Source organism: Zootermopsis nevadensis, unplaced genomic scaffold (assembly GCF_977971745.1).
Source record: "Zootermopsis nevadensis isolate Lab colony 2312 unplaced genomic scaffold, Znev_1.0 Znev_ptg000028l, whole genome shotgun sequence".
In the NCBI taxonomy this organism is placed as follows: domain Eukaryota; kingdom Metazoa; phylum Arthropoda; class Insecta; order Blattodea; family Termopsidae; genus Zootermopsis; species Zootermopsis nevadensis.
Window position 1 is genome coordinate 9,666,032 of NW_028259160.1, and position 23,779 is coordinate 9,689,810.

The 23,779-nt window shown below is 39.2% G+C and overlaps 1 protein-coding gene and 1 long non-coding RNA gene across 10 annotated transcripts in view; one reads left to right on the forward strand and one right to left on the reverse strand.

Annotated features, from left to right (window-relative positions):
* The window catches only part of LOC110840938 (uncharacterized), a 39,294-nt gene extending 36,887 nt beyond the window's left edge, over positions 1-2,407 (reverse strand). Inside the window, exon 1 of the long non-coding RNA XR_002547053.2 lies at positions 880-2,407. This is a non-coding gene — a long non-coding RNA (uncharacterized LOC110840938). The remainder of the gene's footprint in view (positions 1-879) is intronic.
* Positions 1-23,779, forward strand: part of bi (T-box transcription factor bifid) — a 349,399-nt gene that overhangs the window by 224,634 nt on the left and 100,986 nt on the right. For all 9 annotated transcript variants that reach the window (XM_087357395.1, XM_087357398.1, XM_087357391.1 and 6 more), the window contains one exon: positions 3,150-3,998. In XM_087357395.1, coding sequence (XP_087213521.1) covers positions 3,355-3,998 — 644 coding nt within the window. In that variant the 5' untranslated portion in view covers positions 3,150-3,354. The remainder of the gene's footprint in view (positions 1-3,149; positions 3,999-23,779) is intronic.

Consider the following 23,779-nt stretch of genomic DNA (forward strand, 5'->3'; position numbering starts at 1 on the left):
AAATAATACTAGAAATTGTATTAAGTCAGTGCATATCCTTGGACTTAGTAAGCTTAAAAGTGGGATACGATCATCTGTAGGCGAAATAACTATTTATTTAAAAAATACTTTTGAGTTAATTTGGCTTCTTTCAAGTGAATAAGCATCGGCTATTAACTTTGGAGCACGTTTTGCTCGTCTCTTAATTAATGCATCGTTATGATTTTGTTATGTAAGAAACAGTACTGTTAAAATGTTTTAGTAAACTATGTAGCTTGCGTTATTTGGTTGGGTTACTTTCAATTGGCCTGCGGTTTTAATTTCTATCACAATCTCGAAGAAAAAGGAAAAAATCTTTATCACTGGCATAACGCACTCTTATATCTGACGTAGACACTTGAAACATTGCAATCCAAATCTGGACACTTTCGTTACTTTGTAGGTATCTAGTCTAGAATTTATAATAGCGTAGAAATTCTTCTTTCCCGTCATTTCATTGCTGAGAAATGCAAGCAGCAACTTTCAGCGAAATTAGCAAGTAATCCTCAGCCTTTCTATAATTCGCACAGCTTTGGGTTGAGCTCCCTAAAGTGGAAGCTTGTTTATATGCATCTAGAGACATTTATCTCAGTCCTTAAATAGCTAATTACGTGTGTTACTGGTGAACATTAACAGCATCACAGTAAACAAACGTTGCATTGAACTATACGGTTAATAACATAGGAGTTATAACATATCATCACGAAAGCCGCAAGATGATTGATGCGATCAAGGTTACTAGGCTGCTCTGTTTTCATCCTGGAGGGTAGATGTTATAAAGTTACCTCAGCATCTCTGTCCGAAGTGTTACGGTGGCGTGGTATGACGTCATAGAGTTAATATGGCTCCCACCTTGCCTACCTGTATGTGTCTGCCGGCCCTCCTTTGTCTTCGGTCTGTCGGTGACGATCCATGGATCCATGGCCTCCTGCCTGCTGTGAGCTCCATTGCTGCACTGCTGGTTCAACGACTCGCCGCCAGGGTCGCTACCGGCGCTAGAGATGGGCGGGAGTATTGAGAAGGCAGTGTATGCGCTTTGCGGGGCCGATGAGGTCAATTACAGAAGCACCGCCCATTCTGCTTGCAGGGGGAGGACCGCTGCCCGGATGTGTTTGGCGCCAGCGCAAATATTAAGTAAGAGGCGCGAAGTTGGGTCATTTCCCACTCCCAGTTATAACAAATGGAAATTATTCGCGTAACGCGGAAAAGAAAAGAAAAGAGACAGGACTTTGAAGCGCATTCTCGGCCCAGGCTGCAATTTGGAAGAAATGTATTTGACCTTACCCAAGAAACCGTGGCCTATTACAAGTGAATTCATACAGGAATTATCTACTTGGAACCCTAAATGCGTCATTGTTATTCTAAATTTTTATAGAACGTTGTTTTCGACGTAGTAACCGAGTAACTGTGCAAGAAACGTGTCTATGAGTAGAATGCCATTGCCCTATTGCCCTATCTCTCCACTGTCTCAAGAAACAATCGATACTCACTGCGGCGTGTGGGATGTAGTCCAGAGTTCGTTGTTCACCTGCCAGTTCACACTACACCCCCCCTCTCCTAGAAAAAGCCTCAAAATGGTCACCGCCTACCAACACTCCCCTATTTCTAGCACCCCAAGCCGGCGCCTGAGGACGCCACTCCGATAGATTTTACTTATAATCCAGCACCCCTCTTCAACCACCCTCAGTGTGGACTTGCGGTTTTTGAGGAGGGGGGCAGCGTCAAGGTAAGACGGAATATTTTTTTGGCGGGGAAAGGGTTAGTTATGTTGTGGTTTTTGGGGCCGGTGATTCTGACACCTCCTGTCAGTCAGAGGGAGGGGCAACTCCCCACTCTTTCGCCACGCCGTGCCACCTACTTGAAGGGCTTTAGGGGTGCAAATCTTGTCTCCTGGGAGAGAGAGAGAGAGAGAGGGAGGGAGGGTGTAAAGAAAGGCGTTGGACGCGATAGCTTTTGGCTGCTTGCCGCAATATCATCTGGACCATTGTTTCGAGAAGTTACGTACAACACTGACGTTACAGATATTTAGTGGAAATAATCCCCCGAAGACGCCGAGATTAGTGAAAAGTGTTGTTGACAGGCAATTGGTTAAGGCCCCGGTCTGTAATCGTGTGAAAAGAAAACTGTTGCGCGCGTTGGTGGTGAAACGTGTGTCTGGTGATCAGTGATGTGATCTACTTATTTCTGGCTTTTGAAAACCGAGGCAGAAATTCAATAGAATTTTGGACAACACTTCTCGACTAGGCAGTGGCGTGATACTGACTGCGTGTTGCCTGTAGTTTCCTCAAAATATTTCCATTATTATTATCACGCGCGTGTTAAGAGCGAAGTGTAATAGTTATAATAACAAATTTCATTATTAATTACTGATACAAAAATGTAGGTTTGGTTTAGGGCAAAAAAAAAGTAAAACTGCATCTAGATCCAAAGAATTGTTCTGCCTGAAAGCAGTGTCCCTCCTGGTCACTGCATCGCCGTGACAGTCACCACCCCCTCCTCAAATCTTCTCCGCCCCCTCTGAAAAACCACAGCCACATCCTCCATCTCACGCCTCAACAGAGCCCAGCCTTTAAAACCTACCCCTCCACTTCACCCCGCGTCGCCCCCCACCATAGAGACGCGTCACACCATACCCACGAAGTCTACCACTAGCATCACCACTAGAGTCGGTGTGAACCCGAACACGCCTTCCTATTGGTCCAACAAGTGACAGACTCGACCCAATCCGCGTGAGTCGGGCTCATTAACACGACAGAGCGGGGTGGAGGGGACCGGCTCTGGGTGTTAAAGCCATCGGCTTGAGGCTCCGTATAGTTTCCTCACACCCGCGGAAGGGAGAGGTAGGTGGCAAAAGTGACGCTTGTCTGTTGTCGACGACCCCTTAACGCCACCCGTCGACAGTTCTTGTACTGTGGGACAGCTCCTCAACGCGGACAGCCGTCTCAAGCAGCGCGAAGTGTTTCTCGCAGTTTGTTGTGTTCGTGTGTAATTGTTTTTCGTACAGATCTTCGGGATCTGGGCCTGTGGCGAACGGCGAAGCGCAGTGTCGTTTGTGTGGTGAGAAGACTGCCTTCCGCCAAAGAACTGTGAACGCGGGAGTAATGAAACTTGTTTCTGTGGTCATTCTTTAGGTCCGGTGATGCAAGTAGACGCTCCGAGCACGAACAATGATTTTGTCTCCACGGAGTAAGCTCAGAGGAAGAGGAGGACTGACTGAAGAGGACGCCGATCGTTGGGAGAGTATAAGGTCACGTCAATTGCTGTTAATACGATAGTAAACTGTAGTTCGTTGTGTTGCGGTGTGAACTCACACTGAGAGCCCAAGCAGCTTCCTCCATGAGATTCGATCAGTCAGACGTTATCACGCCGCCATCTGCCACCTCTACGTCACGGACGTCGATTGCCGAGGCGTCTTCTACGATGGCCTACCACCCGTTCCTGCTTCAAAGACCGACAGACTTCAGTGTGAGTTCATTGCTCACAGCTGCTGGAGGGGGTGGGGGCGGCAATTCGACGTCTGGGGGTGGTAGTACCAGTCCCACGGGAGGCAGCACGACGCCTTCCGGGGACCCGACGGCAGCCGTCGCAGCGGCCCATCACCAGTACTTTCCCGCCGCGGCCTTGGCTGCTGCAGCCGCCGCGTCCTTCGGAGCCGCGGCGGGTCCTGGGGGTTGTTACCCCGGCACTCTGATACCGAAGCTGCCACATCACCCGCCTCACCACCCGCCGCCCCCACCGCCCCATCATCACCCTGGTTTGCCACCCGGACACCCGTACACCACGGCAGAAGACGTGGTGCTGGCGGCCGCCGCCGCGGCAGCTGCACACCACCATCACCCCGCCATGGTTCGACCTCTCAGGGCCATACAGCCCGAGGACGACGGCGTGGTTGACGACCCCAAGGTCACTCTCGAAGGAAAAGACCTGTGGGAGAAGTTTCACAAGCTGGGCACGGAGATGGTCATCACGAAGTCCGGGAGGTAAGACTGACGACGTTTTCTTCTTTAAGAGTATTGATACTAGATCGATCTCAGGATGAAACAGTTTGCTGCGTAGTCTTCTTTGCGGCTACAAAGAATCTGTGCTAGTTTTCCGGTGATTAATAGCCATTCAGACGGAGATAATCTATCACGAAACTCCGAAAGAGCGCGATTATTATGTGGTAGGCCTAATTAATCTCCGTCGTGAACGAACAATGACGTGGGCCTACGGGCAGTCTGCAACTGCCCGTAGATTTATTTCGTACGAAGCGAAACGTCGTTCTTTTCGCTTCGTGGCCCGTTTTCATCGCAGGTGTGTGCGGTATTATGTATTTTTGCAGTGTTAATTTCCGTGCCCAAGTTTCGACTATCGTAAAAATCAATTCAGTTATTAAGTTTGTTTACGCTGGACCTACATCATTTTATTGCGAAATGAACCGCATTATAAGATCATGTCTATCGTATGACTCCACATCTGGGCTATCTTAAAGTGTGAAATTTTTGGATTTGGAAACATAAGAAATCTAAACTTTAAGCCTCTCAATGCGTAAACCTTACATTCAGGCGGTCCTATCACCGATAAAGCTAGTAAAGATAATAATCATGTATAATATGTTGTGTTATCGGTTTCATTGGTCACAAAGGGCATCAACTATAAAGGCCTAGATCTTTAGAAAAGCTTTGGCAGTTTATGTTTTATGAACAGGCTATAGAGGGTAATACGGATTATGCGTAAATAATACAGGCCTATTATTAATGTCATAATACTCACAAATGTCTGCCATCAGTTGATTTAGTAAGGTCTTAGACTCGGCCTATTTGAAAAATTCAGTTTTGTCCTAGAACGAACGTAGCCATGTTATAATGACGCAGTCAGACAGCTGCAGCTTAAATAACCCGATGGTGATTAATTCACTTTATAAACGAAACATAAAGACAACTGTGCGAGCAGTTCGTAATTTTCTTTAGGCCTAATGTCGTAAGCTTTAGACTTTCTTGAAATAAATATCTTCCAGAAATATTCTTGCACTTATCAGTAGGCATACAGCAGTATTGTGTTAGCAGTTGCTTGTTTTTATTTAGGGATTTTGTCTGTATTAGCAAACGTTGTTGCATGTAGGCTTAATATTACTTTAAGTTCACGTTTCTTTACTTAGGCGTATATATTTTTAGTTTTATCTTGGATCAAAATGCAGTTAATTCAACCCTTTTTTATTTTATGTAATAAATCTGATCTGTCATTCATCGTAGGCCTAATCTTCTGAATTAATTATGTCTGATTTTATAATACAGCAGAGAATTACTGCATTAGCACAGATTAATTATAGGCCTGCAGAAAGTAGGCGTTCGAGTTATGCGTTGTTACTGCATGTATAGGGCTACACGTGCATTGTGTCCTGTAAGTTACACTGGCAATGTAACATGGAGCCTATGGCTACCGCAATTTATACGTAGGCTCGCAAGCAAAATCTCGTGTGAATTAGGTTGAATGTTAAGCGACTGTTGTTGCAAAGAATGCGAATATAAATAACAGACGCAGATATCAGAATGTTAGGACACGTTAAATTAGCTGAAGGACAGATAAAACAAGCCAGACTTGAAACAAATGTTCTTTGGGTCAGACGATGTAATTTAATTAATCCTGACTCAGAAATGAGTATCGAGGAAGGAAGTGGCAGTGCGGACTGACGAGACATTTTCGCTGATCTATCTTGGTTGGACTTATTAAAAGACAAATGACGTTTTGTTTAATTAGACTCTGTCTTTAATGAAGGAGACTCGAATGAAAGAATGTTTGTGATGAGTTATTCCTAAAGATGTGTAAGGCAGCGGCCGTGGTCTATTTTAAGGTCAGAAATTGCCTTGAGTGACCGTCCTCTGGGTCGAGATTCGAATCCCAACCCCTCCTCTTCGAAACAAAAACTGGATTGATAACTATGTTAATTAGCATGCATAGGCCTAGGCTAAATTACGTTTTCCGTAATTATTCTTAAATCTGTAGGTTATTTATACTGAAATAATAGATTGTTTATTAAATTATATATTACTTGAACCTAGTTATGTTTATTATTAATTTAAATTATTAAACAATTTTTTCAAGAGCCATTTCCACACCCGTCCGTCAGAAAATTTTAGGTCCGACAATGTAAGTTTCATCCTGTTTTGCGGTTACAAAATCACACGCCTCTCAGAATTAAGATACTGACGTCTCTGCCTTGAATTTATGGCGTAAGTAGAATTTAATTCACAAACGAAGTTGTGAAATTCGAAGTCCGTTCCAAGGACTAAGCTTAACATAAAGTAAATATTATAATCTTAAATGGATAATTGTAAGTCTTAAGTTCTTTTAAGTAAAGTCTGCTTGCTGCCATATACATACGAGTCTTAACAATAATACTTACATTTTTTTCGCATTAAGAAATAGCAATAGGAATTTTGTGTCATAAAATTACTATTGCGTTCTTCAAGAATGCGAATCATAATTTAATTCTTGGACGTTGCTGATTAAACCCTCTTTTCTGATTTCGTGCGTGGCACTAAGAGTAAAGTAATTAGTCATCGTCCGTTCTCGTCGGAAGAATGACAAATCCTTCAGGTCTTGTGACAACTCTCTCTCGCTCTCTCTTTATAGTGCTGTGTATTTTCTTTTCTCCTGAGATTAAAGAAAATTGCTAACGTTTTATATATTTGCAGCGTTAGTATTATAAGAAATATGAGTTTTGAATACTAGAATATTTAGAGAAATTTTTAAATATACGCGTAACCTACTTTAAGTTTGTTAGAAAAGTCTGTGATAATTAATTTGCTAAAGAAGTTTTAGTTTAAATTTATTTACAAGCAACGGAGGGTATAAGAAATTTAGAAAAGCCGTTAATTTATAACGTTTTTTTGCGCAGTGGTGACACGAGAAAACAGGTGTAGAGCACAAGTGCAATTGGAACGTTCACATGTAATATGGGATAAGATATTTCCTTGTCAAATTCCAGCTTTGCTTCAGGGAATACGACTATGTTCAGACCATTGAGATTAAATCCACCGCGTCACACTACTAGTTATTTAGTGAAAAATAATAGACTATTTAGCCGTTCGAAGTCGCCCGAGGATCAAAGCGTGTACGATCTTGAACCGTTGGATCTCTGGGATCATGAGTTCGAAACCCACTAGAGACGTGAATGTATGTCCGCGTTTGTCTGTGTTGTGATGTCTTGTGTCTTGCTACGGGCCGACACCTGTCTGAGAAGTCTCAGTAAAATGCCTAAGAAGACTCACAGTTTCAGATATGAATTCGTAGAAATTTAGGCCTGAATGCAGTGGCCTGGGCCTATTCATATATGATTTTACATCAAGCTCTGCACGGTTTACATAAAAACATCATTCTTTGAACTCTGTTGGCTATAAAGGGTCGAGTGAGAAATGGTATGACTAAGAAGAATCACAAGGTACTTTAGTCACGATAACAGATTTCCCGGCTTAGATTCGAACTACAAACCCCCAGAAAGAAGCAAGAGTATATATAAAAAGCACTGCAGACGATGGACCAAACAACGAAATTCGACAGACGTAACGTGTTCACATTCTAAATCATAGACTCATTACTTTCTTCTGCATTCAAATAAAAACTGGGAAACACTTAAATGGTTTGTCATACGTAGATCTACTTCAACATTAAACACTAACACTAACTTTAGAACTTTAACTAAAGGGTTTATATGTTTTTACATCAAATTAACAAATTAACTTGTATTTACAGGCCTACTCTCTGATGAAATTAACTTGTGAAATTAAATATGTAGGCTAAGTTAATTAATTATTAATGAATGGAAATTAGTAGTGTGAACGTGTTCTGTCACCTTCTTCATAATAAACATGCTATAAAATCTTGAAGATTCCAAGTTCCTGATCAGACTAATCAATTTGTTACATAAGCAAACGAAACCGCTTTGGTAACAAATTTGTCAGCCCTGCACAGAACGCACAGAATAATAGCGTATTGGACCTCACGACAACTGTCAGTGTCGGGCTGCAGTTGGCCGTGGTCTGTAATTACACTCCGTTGAAATGAACTTGTAACTGTTTTGCTGCTTCATGGTCGAACGAAGGGTGGAGGACCTGTCGAGAGTCTAAACTTTTTGTGGCAAGGGAAATTTAAATACTTTAAAGTGTGAAGCTAATTTTGTATTTGGCTTTAATTTTTCAACGTAGGCCTATCTGATTTTTCAAATTATAGACATTGAATCTGGTCATACTGGAATCAAGATATCCATGATTGGTGCATTTCTATCTTATTTATGAGATTTCGAGATTTTACGTTAATCACCATGTAACAGCAGTTGTATCGATAGTTCTTAACCATTAACAATTCTCGTTTAAGCCCATATCAGAATGGCGGTGTTAATCTGCCTAATAAAAAATAAACAAACAAACGAAAAACGCTATCGACATATTTTGCAGGTGCAGTTTAATGTCTTGTATAAATCCAAAGTAATATGTGTGTTTACACCTTTCCTTTTTTAAAATACTGTACTTATTGCTATTCGGCTGCTGATGCAGCCCACTAAAATAACATATTTTTGTTTTTATTATTGCTAAAACTAAACATTATTATTATCCATGCGTGATTGTGATGGTGGTGGTGATAATATTATCACAACCACCTCGATACATCGTAAATGTGGAAATGAAAGAGGCGATACATTTATGACCTTACTTTGCTGGAAACAAAGGTTAATAGGTCCGTTGGCACTTCTGTGACACTGACATTTGTCATAACTTGCCTTATACTGAGCCAGAGTTGATGCAGTGAAGTGTTGTTTCCAGCTCACTTGCAGTTATATGGGGCCTATTTTATTCAGAAAAAATATATGTTTATCCTTATGGGTTTAAGTATTTCGACTGCTTGTCTCAAAATGTGTACAGTTTATGTTTGAGGTAGGCGTATATCAGTGTATGAAATTCGTGTAGGCCTACTAATTATTCAAATTATTGAGATAGGCATACAGGTAAAAATGATGGAGCTTCTACAGTGGCGTTGGAATCCCTTGCCTAAGCTTTTGTTAATATTACAAGCCGAAAGAAATGAAATAAGGAGAGCAGTGCTGGGGTTTTACATGTGTAATATGAATGTAATAAGTACACCTGTTGTCCAGTTTGTGAAGGCCTAAGCTACCAGCAATGGGCAAGAAATCTTAAATACGTATTTTTTTCACGTCTGTACCCATGGAAACATGTCTTGTAGGATGACAGCGGTAGGGTTTGTCAAGCTTGTCGGTAAGAATATTAATTGCTTGTTTACGCATATTGGAGTGAAAAACTTCTTTCGGAAGTTCGCTGAATAATACAGCACGAAGGATTTTCGAAATATGCGCACGATAGGTCCATGCAAGTTAACTGATAGCTACTGTTGTTTATCAAAATAGCCCAGTCGGATAAAGCACTATTCCGCAGTCAGGATTAGACAGACAGAATGCATAATGCAACTTATAAACACAAACAATGCTTACAAATTAGTTACATTTTTCTCATGATTGTCAGTGTAATGGTTCAAATATTTATTTCAAGATCGATGACTTAAATAAATAAAAGTCTTCGTGTCTTACTGTAGAAGCTGTGCTTGATAATATTTATGTTGAGATATGTGGTTCTCACGACGAGTATGAATGAACATGTGATGTGATCTGTGATGTAGCATCGTATAATCTGGCAGATACAGATCGATGTCTCAGAGAAACTTACTGTTTCAATTTTCAGTGGGATGTATAAACGGTGAGCGAAAAGATTTTTATTCATTACCCTGATGATGGAAGCAACAAATTTCGGCAAAACTCTGTCAGTGTCTACACAGACTGCGCGGTGTTGCATCCCACGAGACAGCCATTTTCATGTTTATATCATTAGCTTACTCTGTATTTCACTAAAGAAACCATAGCAACACAAAGTTTAAAAATGTGTCTAGAGGTTTGGCCTACTGATTATGTGGTGAACAGAATAACAATATTCTATTTGATAGGATATGACTTTGAGAGAAAAGACAGTTCCTCAAATAATCATCGGTCTCTTGCTTGAAGTTCATTGAAAAGACAGTACAGGCCACGAATAACTAGCAAAATAAAACAGAATAAAACATATCGGTGGCATATTTAATTAAATATAGCCGTACAACAATCTGTGTAGTGCAACTGATAAATAAAAAAGTATTAGTTCTGTTTCTATGTCAGTTAAACGCCATTATTAAGCTTTATATCACAGAAGTTCACAACCGTTTGTCCGCGTACCATGCGGTTGTATTAAGGTACTTCTTAAGCAAATTTGAAAATAAATTAAAAAATGAGACGTAATGTTATTTAAAGATTTACATTTTCAAAATTATATTTTATTGGAACATTTATTACGAAATGATAGTCTTGTGTTTAATTTTGTAGACGTAATAGGTTACCATCTTATTAACTTTAATTCACTGAACGTGCAGACGTCCGCAGTATAATGAAATCTATTTTTGGAAAGATTCCTGAGGTTAACTGTAGATCTACAGAAGTAAAATCATATTCAGAAGGCCCACTTCAGTCTCTACTGTACCAAATTAATTTGGCAATATTAATTTCTAAGTGAGATTTGAGGGTCTAATAACGATGGGTTTGAAGATTTCTGTCTTCTGGGTTGTTGCGCCGTGTAGCCTGGTAGACGTTTACCGACGTTTCAGAGGTGCTTGCCTTCTCCGTCATCAGGGCGACACAGAAGACACCCAACTTCAATATAAATTTCTGTTGGCTTGTCTTACAGTAGTTATCATTCTCAGACCAGCTGTTCGAATTAGATGTAAACTAATTAACTTAATTATTTACTGTTCTGTAACACTTTACGCGAATTTCTTCAGTGTAGAGTTAGGTGTGAAAATATAACTGCCGATGTATCGATTTTTATTGTCACGAGGGTTCATCCCACACCTTTCTGAGTACGATGAATAATTGAATACTTGAAGCGGGTTACCTATGCCTCGTATTGAACTGTAGCTATGCCTGAGGCAGACAAAATCTGGTTTCAATTTTAAATTGTGTGTATTTTTAATTCATCAGTATAATGACTGGCTACGGACTAGACGACCGGGGTTCGATCCCCGACGGGGGCATAGGATTTTCCTCTAGCCTCTGCGTCCAGACCGGTTTTGGGGCCCACCCGGCATCCTCTACAATGGGTACCGGGGTTGTGTGCCTGTATCAACTACTCAGGTTTTGTATCGTTCTTCCCTGTGACTGGTCGTTATGTGGGTATTTGTTAGTGGCCAAATATTTTAATGTATTTTATGTATAATTGGATATAGGATTTATTCTCCCAGACTGACATCACGTAAAAATAATATCTTCAATTGTATGTAGCTTTGTGCTCTGTAATTTATAGGAATAAACTTATAATTTCGATCTACTGAAATTGCGATAGTGCTGCTTAAACTAACAGTTACCTTTTCTTGCCTTAACACAAGGCTAGGACTTTTATTTCCAAAAAAAAGAAAGAAGAAAAGAAATATTATAAACGAAGTCTTCCAGAATGAGATGCAAAGCAGCGAATAACCTGTAATTTGAGAAGCAAGTTGCTCCTAATTTTATGACTGTGTCCATGCAGTATCGTCATGCAGTGTGCATATCCTATAGTTTGGTCGCGTTGTTTGTTAGTTTTTCGAATTACAAGTTCGGACTGAGCGGTGTGTTAATTGCGCGCAAGCTGCTCCTAGAAGTTTCAACTGCCCCCGGGAAAGTTTGCGTAGGGGAATAACCACAAAGTGCTGAAATGTTGTTCGTAAGGTAGCTACAAAACCGGAAAGGGCTTCGGGCCACGAGGAATCTTAACAGACCAATCTCAAGTTTAGAAAAATTAACTCTTTTACACAGCACCCCAGGATTGAATATAAAAATACAGGCCTATACATGCGTAAACAATTTTGCGGTTCTAAGGTTAGTTTGTGTAGAGGGTCACAGAAATCCAGGAGCCGTCACTGCACAAAGTATTGATGGATCGCGTAGGATAAGTAACCAGTCGCTGTTCGTGGGTTCTGAATCGTCTGCTCTTTGGAAAGGTATTATAATGCAACGTATGAATAATTGGTGGAGTGGTCGTGTGGGGCACGCAACTAGAAGCTTCACACAAAAAAGAAATTGATTATTTTATTTGGAACACCGCGATGTATATATAGCTGATACTTTGATAAATACAAAACAATGTGAAGAACTGTGTGACACGTAAAACGCGTCCTCAACTCTTGTTAGACATTTGTGACACTTTAAAGATGCACTTTCTTGTCCTGAGTTCCAGGTCACATGTAAAGATTATGGTGTCCTTGCTCTTTGTAGTTACGTATGAAGTGACGCTAATATTTGATCTGTGTGCTTCGTTTTGTATAGTGTATAATCATGGGTTTGAATTTAAACTAACTGAATGATGCAGAGAAAGTTAACTACGTCATTTTGAAAGAATTCCAGAAGAAATAGTTTTTAGATAGATTTTTAATTATCATCCACGAGGAAGAGGAGATATTTATAGTCCTCGAAAATGGTGGATTGAACTCGGAACAGGTTCATAGTCTAATTTTGAATTGCAGAAGAAAAAAAATGAGAAGATGATTATGAAATTGAATAAAATTCTGACTCAATCCATCACAGTAAAGACGAGTATTAATTTATTCAGAAAATACGCTCTGTCGGTACTTTTTGTTAAACATCCCTTCTTACCCTTAAAACGGGATGAAGTGACAGGCAGTTGGAGAAAACTGCATAATTAGGAGGAGCTTCAAATTTTATTAGGTGTAGAATTTGAGGTTCTCATGGCAGTGAGCACAAAGATGGCTGTCTTTTGGACTGTAGCGGCGTGTAATCTGGTAGAAGTTTACCAACGTTTCAGACGTTCTTACATCACCCTGATGATGGAAGCAGCAAGGACCTATGAAACATCGGTGAACGTCCATGAGACTGCTTGGCGCAACAACCCATAAGACAGCCATCATCAAAAAAGTGTGATCAAAATAAGGATGAGATGAGACATGTAGCACACATGGGTGATACAAGAAATACGTACAAGATTTTTGGTTGGAATCCCTGAAGGGAAGAGACCACTCCTAATACCTAGCCGTGTATGAGAGGGTAATATGAAAAAATGTATTTTAAAGAAACAGTGTTAGAGGATGTGGATTGGATTCATCTGGCTAGGCATAGGATGGTAGCAGGCTGTTGTGAAGAGGGTAATGAACTCTTCTCAAAATATGGGGAATTTCTTACCTACCTGAGGGTACTGTTAGCGTCTCTAGAAGGACTCATGTTAATTCTGCCAAGGGACTGAATGAGCTTGGGTATTACCTGTGTCATTTTCACGGCTGTCTGTCTTAACCCGTTTTATCACAAAATCCCATGCATCCACACCGCACGACCACTTTTCCTTTGTTCGTTTTGCTTTCTCTGTAATCACCCTACGAAATAACACGGAAAACCCAGTAATTGTTTTGTTCTTTGCACTAAGTAGATAACGTGAGATCAGTTGTGGGGGCTCTTATCCGCTCCACTGTGTGTTTGAGCTTTCTAACTGCTTGGTTCATTTCTACAACAGTCTGGTTCGGAAAATCTTCAAAAAGTTTGTCATGTCACCCTGAAGGTGATGCCCGTCTGTATAAAATTTTTAAACATTAGATAATCACACTTAAAGCGGATATAATTAATCATGTCACTAGCGCATTGACTTTTAACTTTAATTCCAAAACTTTTTTAGCATGGTTCCTTATATATTTCGAGAAATACAACAAACAATCTTATTGCAGAACATAATTGCAAAAGTGTATGCTCCAAATTCGAGCCTTATTTATGTTAAAAAAGTAGGTCTAACCATCAGTAAACAAACTTTCACTTGAAAATTCCTGTTTATGAGAGATTTACTGTGTATTTTTTTTATTGGTACGAACTATTGCCTTATGCTTTGGTATGAGGACAGTTCTGACGTAATAATGATTCATCTAAATTCATCTTGGGGCTACGGCGTCAGTGACAGATTTAATTCTCACAAGAGTTTGTGGTTTTTCCCATCACAAACCAAGATCACATACAACCTTGGGATAAGTGAATGGCTCAGTGCAGAAACCATAAAGCAGAGGATTTATATTATAAGTGGGACGGAATTGGGTTTCACGGCAGTGAAGATGTCGACGTTGATATTCTGGCCTTTAACGCCGTTTCGACTTGTAGACACAGGATAGTAGCGTTTCTCTGAAAGTCCCAGGGTTATTCGGCAGGAGACTCAGAGAGGTACGTACAAAACCCTTTTTAATTTCTTGATAATTGTCCTAGCCACGATGATAGATGCAGCAAGCACCTCTGAAACGTCGGTAAACTTCTACCTGACTACACGGCGTAGCAACCAAGAAGACAGGCTTCTTCATTAGACCCTCAAGAAAAATTCTGTTTCATGGAGCTGGATACTTGAAAGAGTTTCGTGAACAGTCTGTAGGCTATCATTGGTGATGACAACTACATCTAGCGACTAGGCCTGCTCTGCCTATTTCTGTTTGTACGCCATGTCACACGCACGCGTAGATCCTTCGACTAGCAGATTCGTACAACCGACACGATGTCAGTTGCATGTCGATGCTCGGTCCGTGACACGAACCCAGGACTTATCTTATCTCTGCTTAATGGAGAGCTGTATGCACTGTAACTAAATAATTTGCAGTTGATTTCTTCGCAACTGATACCAGGAAAGTCATTCCCGATCAATGTCTGCGCTAAAGAAAAAATATCTTTGTCTGTTAGTTATCAAACAGTGTAGTGTTATTACGAAAATAATGTGATTTCATGCTGTGAACCAAATCAAGCTCGTTCATACACTGAATTACTGAAGAGATATGATCTTCTTACGGCACTGAAGACTTCGATGTTGGCTTTTTGGGGTCTAATTTCATTTTCAGGGTCCTGAAGACAGACATTGGCATTATATTATTGAACGCCCATACGGTGGTTTATTTAATGTTCATACAAGTTCAATATCAAATCAGTGAAACGTTGAACATGGCAATGAAAAGATGGAGAATATCGTAGATGGGCTTGGAGCCCACGACCTTATGAACAAATTTCGCCCTCTTCCTTCTGTCCTGTTCAATTGACACTGACCGATTGGTTCATCAAATTATTTTAATTTGTTTTGTGAAAATGAACTTAATAACGCGAAAGGTGTCTTGCCTTGCATTATGAATAACTACTGATTTCCTGCTTTTACTCGTGGATCACGGGAACACCAATTTCATTATTGCCACGGTACAGCCAATCATATGCTGAGTCAGCTAATAAAATAATTGAAATTCGGTTTAAGTTGATTCATGATGTTATTTCTCCATGTTGTCATGACTTCCGAATTATCCCTGCCATACCAATATTTTGTAAAATTTTCTTGTTTCCACCATTATTATTGTTGATCTGACTTTTCTTAACATATCTGATTGGATTATCCTAACATTAGAAGATGCATAATTCGTGAGTATGCTTACCGTTCATTATTCTAAACTGCTCATTTACAGTCCTTTAAATTAAATAGTCTCCTCAGCTATTTTTAGTGTAATCCTACTTACAGTTTACGTTGTACACGCAGAGCATGAAACCAGTTTCCACTGTAAAGTTATTTAACTGATGACATCATAGATTGTTTATTTCAATCTTCATTTGTTTTTTTATAAAGAATCTTGAAAGATACAACTTTTAAATTAATAAAAATCTGAACTTTTTGTTCTTCATTTCATTGTAATAATATGTTTGTTGTTTCATTTTAAAGACTAGACTTACATATATAATTATACGTCTATGTTACAATATATTAAATTAGGCTTTGTTTTTATTGTGAGTTTTGTATCTAATTTCGATATTCAGCATAGACCAGATGAATCTGATCTCCAACGTCACATTCTATGTCCATTTAATATTGTCATGGAGTAATAGGGTTTAATAATTGCCTGAAACAGACGACGACATGCAGCGAATATAGGTCTACTGATAGATTCAAGTTGTAAAAGAATCGTTACCACTGTTTGAGGTCTTGAGCCAATAACGGCAGTTTCTGCTGTGTCAGGGACTTAGTATTGGTGTAAATGTGGAATGAACCTCCTACAGTTACTGATTTATGTGGGCACCGTTTCCACGTTTTGTTATCTGTAAGCAGACAGCCATTCTGACAAATCATTCGCTGGACAGAAGTAAATTACGTAATTGTGGATGTTACCGATGGACTACGTCGGAATTTTTGTGGCACGCGATTATTCAGTTCTACGCAGTCGCCTGTACTTTTATTGTATGATCACTTTGGATGTAGCATAACGTAATCAATCGGCCTGACACACTCATTTAGCGTCAGGTTTGCATTCCTGAGGCGCCTGATTCGAATTCTGGCCTGGGACATATTACTGTCGTTGCGAATTTTTCCGAGTCACTGCAACAAAATATTTGACGGTGTCTTAAAATTGGCCAAATGTGCTTGCGCGCGCATCTCGTAGCGTCACTCATGCCTTCATTATTTTCCATTGATGCACCGTCGTTTCCCTCCTGTCTCTGCCATCGCATCCAGAATTCGCTCTAACTCTGCCTTCCTTCTTCCTGGTGGCATCCACTTCAGCGCTTGTTTGGACCATCTGTTGTCTGTCGTTTTTTGACGTGAATGGTTTTGTTTTATATTGTTCAACCAGGGTTCAAATCTCGGCGCGGAGACAGGCTGTCCTGACTGACTTTTTCATGATTTTCCTCAGTTACTCAGTTACTCCAGAGTATAAACGTTATGCCACGATCGCTTCCTTCCACATCCTTTCCTATTCATTATTTACTATTATACTCTCATTAGATGTTACATAGTTTTAATTATTCTCAAACGCTAGGTGACCTGAACAATTCACGCTGCTCCTTCCCATCCTTCCCAGGTATCACACTTAAAATAGTAGGCTAAATAATCAAATGTATTGCAATGGGTTAGAATTGTCAAATTCTCGATTGTTAAATGAGCAGTGCGCAATGCGTGAATCATTCCGTTGTTGACAGTAGTCGAGATTCTTGTAGAGACGCCCGCATCATCTGATGAAACTTGTATCCGAAGAGGCAAAATTAATCACCAGTTCCGTTGCGTTTAATTGGCTAGAAACAAACGAAATTGGGATGTTCGTATTAATTGATCATTTTGTTCTAACAGCAAGCAACTTTAGCTTAAAATTAATTGCAGATAAATTAGGGTAGATGTGAGAAGAGGGCTGGTAAATTGTATGTATCGTATTTCAGATAATCATTTTTACTTAAAATCTTTAAATTCAATTAAAGTTTCCCGTCCTCCACTTAACTAAGTAACTAAATCTACGGAGCAGAGTACTTCTTGAGAAGCTAATAGTAGATTACGCTCAATTAGTCAAGAAATTTCCCTCATTTTATGGTACCGAAAGTTTGTTAACACATGTACAAGAGTTCGTCAACGGTCCACATTCTCAGCCAAATTGATTCAGTGTAGCCACCATCCCCCCAACTTATTATCTGTTTTAGTATTGTCTTTGCGTCTGTACCCTCATCTTCTTACCAATCTCTTCCAGGCTTTCTAGCAAAGATTCTGTTTTTTTTTCATTTCTTATCTCGTCCGAGCGCTACATACCTCGTTCATCTCATTTTCCTTGATTTCTTAATCGTTTCATAGGTCCTTGCTGCCTTCATCATCTGGGCGATATGAGGACCTCTGAAATGTCGATAAACTCGTATCAGACTACACGGCGGTACAATCGAGAAGACAGCCATCTTCTTTCCCACTGTCGTGGGAATCTCAAATCCTACGTAATCTGTTCTTACGTAACGTTGCCGTCTGAACGAAATTATCGTTTATTACTCTCGTTACAGAATATTTTAAATTGCCCTCATATTAAAAGGATTTATTATCTCGTTGCTGTTTTATGCTTTAAGAAAGTTTATTTTTCGAAGATATTTACCACACAAAATCCTTCGTGATTGATGGTGAGAGATTGTTCTCTGCTCAGAAATTCTCACGACCGCCATGTTATTATTATTGATAGTAATTTACGAAGTTAGCATTTTAGGTCGTTTCTAGTGTCGTGAAGGTTATGAAAGGTTTTATGACTATTTCCATTCATTGGAAAAGAAGTTATTTTGGAGGGGACAGACGAACATAGTAACATAAATTAATATTTTCTATAAAATTAGGCTAAGACCAAGGATGTAACCTAATCCAGTGTCGAAGATATTGTCAGGTAACTAATTTGAGTTAATGAGTATTAATAATATTGTATTCTGTTAGCAGTTTTGTTGCAAACGAAACATCAACGATTTGATACCACAATAATTAATTTACTCTTGTAAGTTGTTTGTTGTAGGGAAATGTACAGATTATTCAGATCAGGCACGTAAAATTCGACGCTTTATACGACCCAAACTCAGTTCGTGAATTATGCACGATGAGTAGTCCAAATATTCAGCCTTAATACGTTTTAAGTTTGAAATTTATTTAAGGTAGCTACTTATGTGCCTTTAGTTTGCATTTCAATTAACAAAATTTGTAATATGTTTCAATAGAATATATGTGGGTGTGTGCTTGAGGAATACTATAGATCTGAATGTAAATTATGTCCTAAACTTAAGATTGGAATTAGTGGAGGTTGGTGGTTATGAATTTTCCCACCCACGTGATGGCCCCGGGTACAGTCAGCTCTATTTTAAGAGGCTCTTATTAAATACTGAATTTGACAGGCGTGGACTGTGTGAACTGAAAATTAATTTTTTCACCAACCAGATTATTCGGTTCGAGGACACTGCACTGTGTTTAGTTACGTAATGTATATTTACGATGTCATACGAACATTAGCGCGTATTTGATTTTAAATAGACACAGCCCATTTAGAAGCCAGCTGTCCTCCAAACTGAAGAATATTTTGCGTTGAATGCAAGATAGAACATGTTTTGAAAGCTGTTTTGTGGTATTATCATGAGTCGCTGGAGGTCGCCCTCCCTGTTTCGATAATGATTATCACTATTTCACTCAGCTGTGGTGGTTAACACCTTGCTTGCGTGCTCAGCGGAGATCACAAAACACAACTAAATTAACACGGCGTTAATTTCTTTAACTGTGCTTTCAAAACTTAAGCTTGAATTGTAAAAGTAGTAATCACGTTTTGTTCTCGCCGAATTGTCTGGTGAAGTCAGACAAAAACTTAATAACATTTCTCACCTCAATCTGAGGATTACCTTTATCCAATGGACCTGACTAACTAGATTAAAACTTTCACCTAATGACGGAAGCATGCAGCTTTAAAGTAATAAGGCGTAAAATGTCCAAGGACGTGTATGAGTTTAATGACACGTCTTCGTCAAAAATCTTAAGACAAAGCGACATGGTTTTAATCTATTTGCTCCCAATGTCCGTCATACTTGACTGTACGAGTGTGACGTTCGCGCGATGCGACGGTGGCGACTCTGATAGCAAGAAATGTGAGCGAGGCTGTGGTGGGGTCTGGCGGAGCTGCTGGCTCTCTCGTAAACGAACCAGGCTCAGCTCCTACAAAGATAATGATACAATAAATTGTTTTTCTGTTCATTTAAGAAAAGCTATTTAATTCCTGTGAAATCTGATATGTCATACGCTGTGTTGTTGTTCATAAAACGGCTCGGGTACCTTACACGTTCCATATATATATATATATATATATATATACATATACACACACACACACACACACACACACACACACACACACACACCCTTAATTGACTCTCTGTACTTCACATATAGTTTGAATATTTAACGTTCGTAGGCAGCGTTCCAGATAGAGTACGTCTGTAACCAACTGCCTGTTAGTGGCCGCAATAGAAAACGGTAGCCCAGATGACAGAGGAAGTGTTACTGACCTTTTCGCCGTAGATTTTATGGGTCTTACCGACGACAAAATTTGATCAGGCGGTAACATACTCGAGAGTTGGCAGTAAGTGATTCAGCGTACCGAATAGCTGCGGTTCTTGCTGCATGCAGTGGCGGGAGATACGCCTGTAATCGCCGGGAAAATATTTCCTTCGGTCTCGGAGAATTCTGACCAACGTGATCTTAAGACGGGGTGGGGTATTCACCGGACAATAAATATCCCTTGTTAGCTGAGAAGTATCTGAAGTCTGTGATTACTTTAATGTCCTGTCAGTATAGTCTTGTGTTTAAAGTACATTATTTATGTTTCTTATAATATAAATGAAACGTTTACATTTTGTTGAAGTATTTTGTCACTTAAAGAAGTCTTTGGAGGAAAACTTTTAAAACAGTGCTTTGTAAATATTTTGTTCGTTTCCGCAGACATTTACTCAATAACTGAACAAATATATTCTGCGAAGTTTTTGCCAACTCGTATCTATTGACAGAATCTTTACAGCAGATTTCTATAATAGATCCCACGATTTTAAACATCTGTCATGAACTGAGTAAACTAAAGTTCTTGACCTCGCTTCTGTGCTAGTCTGTGTTTATGAATAGTAAATACAGAAACACTGTATGCATTAGGTTTGCCTGCGCCTCCACAGTGGTCGAAACAGCGAATGGAATGAAGAAGCAAGCAAATTTATTCAGGTATTAACGAGTAGTAGTAGCCAGCACAAGATAACGGACCAAAGGCTTCCTTTGAGGGATAAATATATCAACCCTGATAATAGAGGCAGTAAACTCCTCTAAAATGTTGTTATCTTCCAGACAGCACGGTGCAATATCCAGAAAAATCCATTTTCATGTTAATCGCTGCGAGAAACAGAAATCAGCTTGGCGTATTTTCTACTTAAGGACGTATGATCAATTGTAGGTGATAACCGGATTATATATGAAAGATTTATTTACGTATTAAGTAGATATTAGTATTGTGTAATATTGGTACAAAACCCTCTTCAGTCATCGCTATAATAGGACTAATAAATATTGACGTTTTTAAAAGTTTTCTCGTGTTATGAGCCGTGTCATTTGGTAAAACTCACTTAATAGCCCTTACGATGGGGACAGATATGGTCCCTGAAACGTCCAAAATTTTAACCGGCTGAAAATACTGATAGCCAGAGAAGATTTTATTAATGCTGGTGAAAGTTTTAGATCATACATTAACTTCTTTAAACTTTTAACTAATTTTCTTAAAATATGTAGATTACAATTGTGAGAAGTGAAAAATAATTTTACGCTTAGGTTGACAAAATTGTGTATGGAACCCCTCCCCCCTCCAAGCCACTCGATGAGTGTGCTATTTAGTTTTCCATTTGGAGAAGGACATTTATATAAGACACAAGAATATAAATATTTTATGAAGGGGCTGGTACAGATAGTTGTGTCCTTCTTGTAACAGTAATAATATGATTAAAATAATTCTGAATTTTTCCGACTACGGTGCGTTACTGTGTGTTAAATTGTTTATTTGGATTTTGTTAAGTCGTCAAAATATTATAAGATATCAACGTTTCGGAAGTTGGATCCTGCTTCCGTGTTCAGGTGGCTGAGCTAGTCATAGAGCCAGACAAGGAGGCTCAACGTATCGGATCTTCTGTTCTCCCATTTTTTACCTGACGACGGAAGTAGGATTCAACTTCCCGAAACGTTGTCACTTTGTAATATTTGGACGACACGCGAAGGCCGAAAGAATAATTAAGTATTAAAATAATTCTCTTGTAATAGTACCCGAAGGTTCACTATCGGATACGATCCGGGCACATTTTTCACCAAATTTCGCCATCACAACCGACTTTCATAACAGCCATCCTAATATTTTCCCTCACCTTCTCCGTCTTCAGAATTTTAGCAAGAGCGTTCCGAAAATTGTATAGCTATTCCTCGTCCCTCCCATTCGAGCTACTTACCCACCCCATCGCTTTCACTCTTCTCATACCTCAGTTATTTCGACGTTATTAAATGATAATTTGCTTTTCAAGTTTTCAAGTATTGTTACATTTATTATTACTGTTTCTTCATCTTACTATCTACAAACAAATAAACAGACTTGTGGATTTTTTCTATTGTTTGATCAAGTTCATGTAAAATTGGTTTGAAAGTAAAAAGCTACATGTAGTCTGATAAATATGAAATATGCCGTCGATCCTGTATAGAAGGCATTTTGTACAAATCTTTACTACTAAGTATTCTTTTTGATATGTTGATTTATTGAAAAGAAGTGTATGATAATTTTAAGTGAGACAGATGATTACCTTTCACCTGAACTAATAGGCCTCATAAGAACAGAGAATGTGTAAATTTGTATCAGTCTTGTGTATGCAGAAGTCCTTGAATCGTTATAAACGTTATTGCTTAAGTTTTTCAGTTGTTAAAGCACCGTGACACATAACTCCATTGATAACAATAAATAACACAATAGTTTGAGTACAATATAATAAAACTATAAACAGCTTTGCCTAGATACAAGGAAGTCTACAAGAATACTTGGTCACACCTGCATAATCGAAGTCTTTGTTATAACAGCAAATAGGACTCTACGCTCACTGTCTGCCTCTTTGCTTCGCTCCACACGTTTGTTAAACGTCATACGAAATATAATAGAGCTGCACCGACAGAGAACTAGACGTCACATTGATTCTTCTGTGACGTATTAAAAATAGATAATTCAGAAAATTAATTAATGTTTCATTATTTTAATTTTGTTGCTAATACCATTGACAGCCGTTGTGACCTGCAACTGGACATCAGACGTTAATAGGTAGCATTGCTTCATCGGCAGGTCCCGGGTTCTAATTCATGTCTTCAAGTCTCCTATAGAACTACGGACTGAGGTTTCTCGTGATTTTCCTCAATTTGGTCAAATTTCCAGATAGTGCAATACGCTGTCTTCCAATGTACCATTTGCGTATTTTTCTGATATTCAACGTTACATAAACTCGGCAGTTCAGAAAAGTAAGAATTAGTCTAGAACAAGAAGCCGTATGAATACTAGACCTACATTTTTATGCTTACCACCCAATAGAAACATAAAAGAAGAGACCTGTATAAAGGTATGTGTCAGTATAAGGTCAGTTAGTAACCTCAAGATAACATAAAAGCCAGCTCCCAAAAGAGGTGTGTAATAAACTTATATTAATTAAGTTATAACACAGGTAATTAATCGTCCGTGTCTAAAAAGTACCCGTATACAGTGTAGGTGCCAGAATGGAGTAAGCATTGCAAATAATTCTTGGATCCAGCTTTCAGCATTGCCGGGGAAATTGGCACAAATCAAAATACACGAATTTTTATCAGACTGTATCTTTAAAAAGTCGGACAAAACAACTAAATAGACGTGACAGCCTATTTATGTGGAGTCGGCCACGGTATTTATTCGGCATATAGGACCAGTGGAATTCAAGAGACTGAAACTATAATAAAGATTTGCGAAGAAAATTAATTATTCTGTGGAGTTTGACGTTTGCAGCATCAGTCACTGGAATGGTGGAACAGGTGGATACGTCAGAAGACAACTTCTGATATTTCATTGTCAGAACAAGAGTTCCGAAAGCTGAAACATGTGATCTGGGTTGCAGTCCGCAGTTTTGTGGTCACCCGGTGCGTTTCTATAGAATTTGAAGATGAATTTTTGAAGTTCCACTTTCCACACATCCATTGCGTGTTAACAACTGTGAACCTTCACTAAAGAATGCAAATTGTAGTGACTCTTGTGTATGTGTATTGATTTTATATTACACGTTTCAGAACCTTTATTCAGAATAACAACCGTGAGTTTTATTTTCAGATAAAGTACACACACCGTTCCTGTGGGTAAATATTCACATCTGTAG